This window comes from Talpa occidentalis, unplaced genomic scaffold, assembly GCF_014898055.3.
Source record: "Talpa occidentalis isolate TD23 unplaced genomic scaffold, MPIMG_talOcc4v2.1 talOcc4.7, whole genome shotgun sequence".
In the NCBI taxonomy this organism is placed as follows: Eukaryota; Metazoa; Chordata; class Mammalia; order Eulipotyphla; family Talpidae; genus Talpa; species Talpa occidentalis.
Genome location: NW_023605083.1, coordinates 115,334,337 through 115,340,403, shown reverse-complemented (window position 1 = coordinate 115,340,403; position 6,067 = coordinate 115,334,337). Strand labels below are relative to the sequence as shown.

The following is a 6,067-nucleotide window of genomic DNA, read 5'->3' as shown; positions in this document are numbered from 1 at the left end:
CTGGGAGGCAGAGCAAGGCTGTCCAGACACCGGAATCCCCCCCAACCCCCCCAGGTTATCAGTTCTACCTCCCAGTTACCAAACTTCAACCAAGCCCCCCTCCACACACACACACACACACACACACACACACACACACACCCCTTCCGCATTCAGGTCCAGGACCGTCCTATCTAGGGTGCCTAAGCTCCGCCTCCCTCCTGAGGCGGGGCCCTGCAGGTGTAGGGACCTGGAAGAGGCCCCCACCTCTCCCCTCCTTCCCCCACTACGCGGAAGCTCAGTGACCCCCATGCCAGGATGTCTGACTCCGGGGTGCCCGGCCTCCGGCCCACCTTGCTGCTCGGCCTGCTGGCCGGCCTCCAACAGGTGAGCTTTGGGTTCGCCCTTCGGGATCTGCTCTCCCCGGTCAGGAACCCGCTTCTGGAGCCCGGTCACTACCTGTCCTTGTCAGGATTCCCCCCCACCACGCGCTGTTAGCAGCCTCCTTTCTCTTCTTGCTACGGAGGGGGGACAGGGGGTGGCCCTGACTACCCAGGCTGCTTGCTGCAGGGACTGGGGTGGGCTCCGCCCAGCGCCCCACACCCAGCACCTCTCTGGAGTGGGGACTTTGACCCCACAGGAGCCTTGGCTCTTCCTTCTGCGCAGTCAGAAAGCTGGGAAAGCCAGCGGTGGGGGGCTGAGGTCTGCACACCTGGCCAGCCTGTCTCCCCAGCTCTGCTCCTCCAGGGCTGGGTGACCTTGGGGAAGTCCCAGGCCTCTGGGGCTGTGTTTTTCTGCTTGAGCCCTGGGGTAGGGGAGGCTCTCCTGCCCTCCTGGGACTGGAGATAGGAGTCCAGCCTGGGGTAGGATTTGACCCAGCTGCCTGACCCCAGGCCGCAGTGTCCTCTGAAGTCTTGATTCTGGCCAGAGGAACCCCTTGCTCCCACATAAACCCTAAAAGCCCTGGGGGAGGTGTGACCAGTCCAGGGATGGGAGCTTGTCCTGGAAGCACCTGATGCACCTTCCACACCTCATGCAGGTGTAGACGCATCTTTCAGTTTGGGCTGAAGAATCCCGGGGAAGTCCCAGGCTGCTCCCCGGAACAGGGCAGGTTCCCACCACCAGACCTTCTCAGAAAGCTCTGCCCAGGAGGCGCTGGTCCTGCCAGGCCTGTCCGGGTCAGCTGGCGCCGGCACTCACTAGGCCGAACATCCTCTTCTTATTCCTCCAACAACTGCAGGGCCAGGTGCTGTTAATGTTCCCGAATGATGTGTAAATAAACCGGGTTCCCAAGACCAAGATCCCTGACACTGGATAGAAAGCAGGCTGTGGAAAGCCTCCGAGAAGACCACCCCCTTAGAGTGGAGGGAGAGTATCTGGAGAAGCTCCCCTCCGCCCGCCCCAAACTGGAACTCAGCACCCATTTATTAAACCTGCCAGGAGAGGGAGGCGCGTCTGGTATCTGAGGGTCAGGGCCTGACTTCTGCGTCCTCCCCAAACCCCTTGGTTTGTCCCCAGCTCTGCAGTCGCCCTCTTGGCTCTGGTCCTCCCCTCTGTGGGCTTCTGCAGGGGCTCCCCCCTGCTCCGGTCACTCCTGGCTGGGAAGGACATTCCCACGGAGCCGAGCACAGCAGAGCGTTCTCTTGTTGGCTGCACGGGCGTCCCTGGCTGTATGCTGCTGTCATCCTTGTGGTTGTAAAGACAGAAAGTCACAGTGGCTTTGCCCAAGTGACTACCTATCCTTGAGCCCTGCTTGCTTGCACTGGAGGCTGGGAGGGGCGAGGTGTGTGTGACAGATAACCCCCCTTCATCACCCCCACCCCCCCAAACTGTACTCCCCCCGCCAGGTGGAGTAGCCTGGGGGAGATGAAACCAGGTGATGGGTGAATGGGCTTCATTCATTCCTCCAGGCCAGCGTCATGACTGGGTTTGACAGTGACTAAAAAGACAGAACTCCCTGCCCTCTGAAGGTTGCCTTTTTCGGGGAGACCAGCAGTTGAGGAGACAAAAGAAAGTGTTTCCGGTGTGAGATGTTGGAAGAGCTGTGCCCAGAAGCTCACCTCAGTGAGGGGAAGGCGAAAGCTTTGGAGCCTGGAGTGATCTAGCAGGCAGGAGTAGTTGCTGACTCCTGGACCCCTGACACCAAAGCCATGGAGAGAACACAGCGCAGAAGGGCGGCAGAAGACCTGAGCCTTTGGGACCAGGAATGTGGCTGCGGGTGCCGGAAGGGGCAGGCAAGGAGACAGCAGATAAGCTCGCACCTCGCGCCTCTACTAAGAAAGGGAATGAGGTTATATAGGTTTGGGGGGCCAGGGTTGAGAGAAAGGAGAGCTGAGGCCAGATGTGGCAGCTGGGGCTCCAGTTGTTGCCCAGGGGCACATGGGGGGGCGAGGTGGAGAGCAGTCTTGGGGGAAAACACTGACCCCTGAGAACATGCAGCAGCGTTGCTAGGAGACCCTGTTCCTGGGGAGACCTCTAACCTCTGCCTCTTTCCTTCCCCAGGCTGCAGCCCAATGTGGGATCATCTTGTAAGTCTGGGGTGTGGGCTGTACCTACCAGTCTGGGAGAGACACCCTGAAGCCTGCCCTACCTGCCTTCAGGGGATGGGGGGAGGGAGCACCTCATCAGTCATTCACACACACTCCCCTTCCAGCCCACTGGCCCCCCCCCCCCCCCCCCCCCCCCCCCCCCCGTCCCCCACCCAGAGGGGACTCTTCCCTCCTTCCACCAGCCAACCTGCAGGCTGCGGGGAGTCAGAGCCCAGCCGTCCTCAGTGCAGTCTCAGGCCATCTCCCCTCTGAGGGAACCCCGAGTGGGACAAACACCTTCAGTAGAAATGCCAGGAAGTGCGCGGGCTGAGGCTGCTGGGCAACCAGTGAGTCCTGGAAGCTCTGGAACACCCTCTCCTCCCACTTCCCCTGCAGGGGCACCAGCAAGGCCCCTCCCACTCCTGCTGGGCACTCCCACCCCCCCATCTCCCTAGGGTGTTGTGAGGCCTCTCTGCCTGTCCACAGTGGGGGCAGTGACTCGGCCTTCAGTCGAGGGGACTCACATCGCGCCCATTTTACAGAGGGGGGTTGCGGCCACGTGAAGAGCATAACTGACCCAGGAGCGCAGGTCCAGGTCCTGGGTGCAAGTTTCTCCCACTGAGCCAAGGGGAGCAAGGGGCGGGCTTGAGCTCTGCCCTGAGTTATGGATGAGATTGCAGGACTTGATGCCAACACCCCCTCTCTATGCCCCCCAGTATGTGCCCTGAAGGATTCACATGCTGTGACAACCAATGCTGCCCAAAGATGGACATCTTCTCTGGCCCCCTGAGGTGAGTCTGGGCAGCCTCTTCAGCTCAGTCCCCTGGGGCAGCTGCACTTCCTGCCAAGGGGGTCGGATGTGGGCCAGGGCAGGAGGTGCTGTGGGCATGGCATGGAGACTCAGCGGGTGTTGGTGCCTCCTCACTGCAGGGTCTTCGTCATCGCCTTCCTTGTCAGCATCCCCTTCTTATGCATCTGTGGCTTGATGAAGCGCTACTGTCGCAGCTGCAGAAAGCCAGAGCTGGACATCCCAATGGATCATGTGGGACCCCCAGAAAGGCCCTCCATGGCCCCCCCAGAGAGGGTGGGGGTATCCATTCCTGAGCCCCCGCCCCCCTACAATGAGGTGGGTGTCTGCCCCATCCCTGTGCTGCTCCGTGGCCGACTGTGCCTCCCTGTTGTCCTGAGCTAAGGGACAGTGGGAGGTCTCCTCACACCAGCCTCTGGCCCCGAGGGAGGCAGCCTGGGTCACCTTCTCCCTGGTCAGCGTGTCACAGTCAGCTCTGGGTGGCCATGGCCAGCACCAGGCCCTAAGGAGTCTGTGTCCCCTCCTTTCCCTGCAGGTTATTCTGAAGCCTGTCCTGCTCCCCACAGAGCCACCCCCTCCCTACAGCTTCAGGCCCGAAGAACATGCTGGAGCCCACAGGGGCATCGACAACCCAGCCTTCTGAGCCACCTCCCGCCTGGAACCCACCGCCAGGTCCTCCTGGATCCAGCCAGAGACTCCTGGGCCCCTGGATTGCCTGCGTCTTCCTGCTACCCCCGTCCATCCCTGGATTGAACTTACTGCCTTCCCTGCCCCAGCGACTTCTCTTGTCCTGAGGGCTGGAGCAACAGTGTCAGCTGCGAGGCTGCTGGGAGGAAAACCCCAGCAGTGGGAGGTGCCTGACCGTGGAACCAGGAGTGGACAGAGCCCGTCTCTGGACTGGACGCCAGCTCTGTGCCATTGTGGGGGCACTTCTGTGCTGGAGGGATCGCCACCGAGCACCTTCCACTTGAATGAGCCCCAAGAACCTTCCTCTTCTGCCTGTATAGGGGAGACCTCCGTCCCCCATGGGGTGTCACTGTCCTCCCAGGACCATGTACTCATTAAATTCCAGCCGGTTTTTGCTGAGAGTCAGCTTCTGGCTGCCTGGGGCGTGAGCAGGGAGGTGAACCCAGACACTGTGGGGGACTTAGGGAGGGCTCACTGTGCCCCAAGTCCCACCCCTGATGCGTCTTCCAGGGTGTGCTGACTGCCTGTCCGGGAGGACAGGACACCCACAGCCACCTCCGGAAGATGCTGCCTGCAGATGCTTTGCCCTGGCGCTGAGGTCTCTGGGCGCTGCAGAGACTGCATAGGGCGGTGGGCTGGCTGTTGGCTCCCCACCCTGCTCCCTCTGCCTTCCCCAGAGCAGAGTTCAGCTCCCTGCTCTGTCACCCTGGGGGTGGCAGGGGGCACAAGGGAGGAGAGTGGGGAGGCCAGTCCTCTGTGGGGCCATGTTGGAGACCTTGATCAGCGGCACCCCGGAATCTCCTGGAGGGAGCAGCAGAGTGCCAGATCCACCCTTCTCTTCCCACCCTCCATCCCCCCTATATGTTAACTCCTAAGAGGAAAGAGGCATTTTCCATCTCAACATGGAGAGTCCTGTGGGGGCTGTAGCAAAGGCGGGAGCTGGGAGGCTGGCAGGGGCATGCAGAGTAAGACAGACCCCCCCCAACTCCCTGCCACCTAGCTTCACAGTGCTCCCCGCAGTGCCTTCTCTGCAGGTGGAGGGCATAGCAGCAGCGCTGGCCAAGGCTCCTGGCCTGGAGAACTGGAAGTGGAGCTGACCTGACTGCTGTCAGGGATGCCCCCTCCAGGGCTTGTTAATAATCCTCCTTGGGGCATTGGGGCCCAAATAGTAGGAACTGGGTCTGTCTGGCTGGGGAATCCTCAGCCCCAGAGGAAAAATAACAATTGACAACATCGTGCTCGGGTTGGTTAGGGAAATGAGTCCAGACACAGGAAGTTCCATTTAAGTGTCAGGGATTGATGAGTGGGGAGCAGAAGGAAGATATGTGGGTGCTTTGTGTCCATGTGGGGAGCTCCAGTTAGACAAGCCCTCGAGCTAAGTTTGCCCTCTCTGTGGTACCCCCGGCCCCCAACACCATGGAAGGCTGTTAAGCGGTGAGTTAGCAGACGGAGGAGGAAGCCACACTCAGCCTGGTTGCTGCCTCCTTTCGTCAAGGAGGACATGGGCCTTGAAATCCACCCAGGCAGTGGTAGGGTGGCCTGACAACAGTAGTCACCCCAGACCAAATGTCGCTGGGAGCTGGTGCAGAAACTGCCCGTTTTTTCCTTCCTCCCTGTCACTAAATGCTAAGGAGCACGGGGCAGCACTATTCCAGGTCTGCAGAAAGGAGAGCCACAAGCAGACGTCATTCCTGCCCTCGTGGGAAACAGACGCTCTTCAAACCACCCAACAAACAGGTTGGTGTGTCGACTGTGGGCTCAGTGCTGGGAAGAACAAGTAAGCATGGAATATTAGAGAACTGTCATGGGCAGGGACTGCTTTAGATCTCTCCTAACAGGTGACATAAAAGTAATTGCAGAGGAAAGAGAAGGAGCTGGACTTGAAAGTGCATAGAGAAGAGCGCCCAGGGCAGAGGGGCGCCACATGGAAAGGCCCTGAGCAGGGAGACCTACAGGTGACCCCTCCTTGCTTTAAACCCCCGGGGGTTCCTAATAAAGGTACATTCATTTGTTGGGACTAGGATCCAAACAAATAACTACCACATGGATGACTTACAGCAACAGA

At 60.0% G+C, this 6,067-nt stretch overlaps 1 protein-coding gene across 1 annotated transcript; it reads left to right on the top strand.

The window, feature by feature from the left end:
* The first annotated feature begins 297 nt into the window (after nt 1-297).
* LOC119232438 (transmembrane protein 92-like) lies at nt 298-3,983 on the top strand. The gene is made up of 5 exons (XM_037494447.1): nt 298-366; nt 2,482-2,507; nt 3,224-3,298; nt 3,438-3,633; nt 3,851-3,983. Exons 1-5 carry the CDS (start codon nt 298-300, stop codon nt 3,956-3,958), a joined length of 474 nt encoding a protein of 157 aa, XP_037350344.1. The 3' UTR covers nt 3,959-3,983.
* Nucleotides 3,984-6,067: the final 2,084 nt, after the last annotated feature.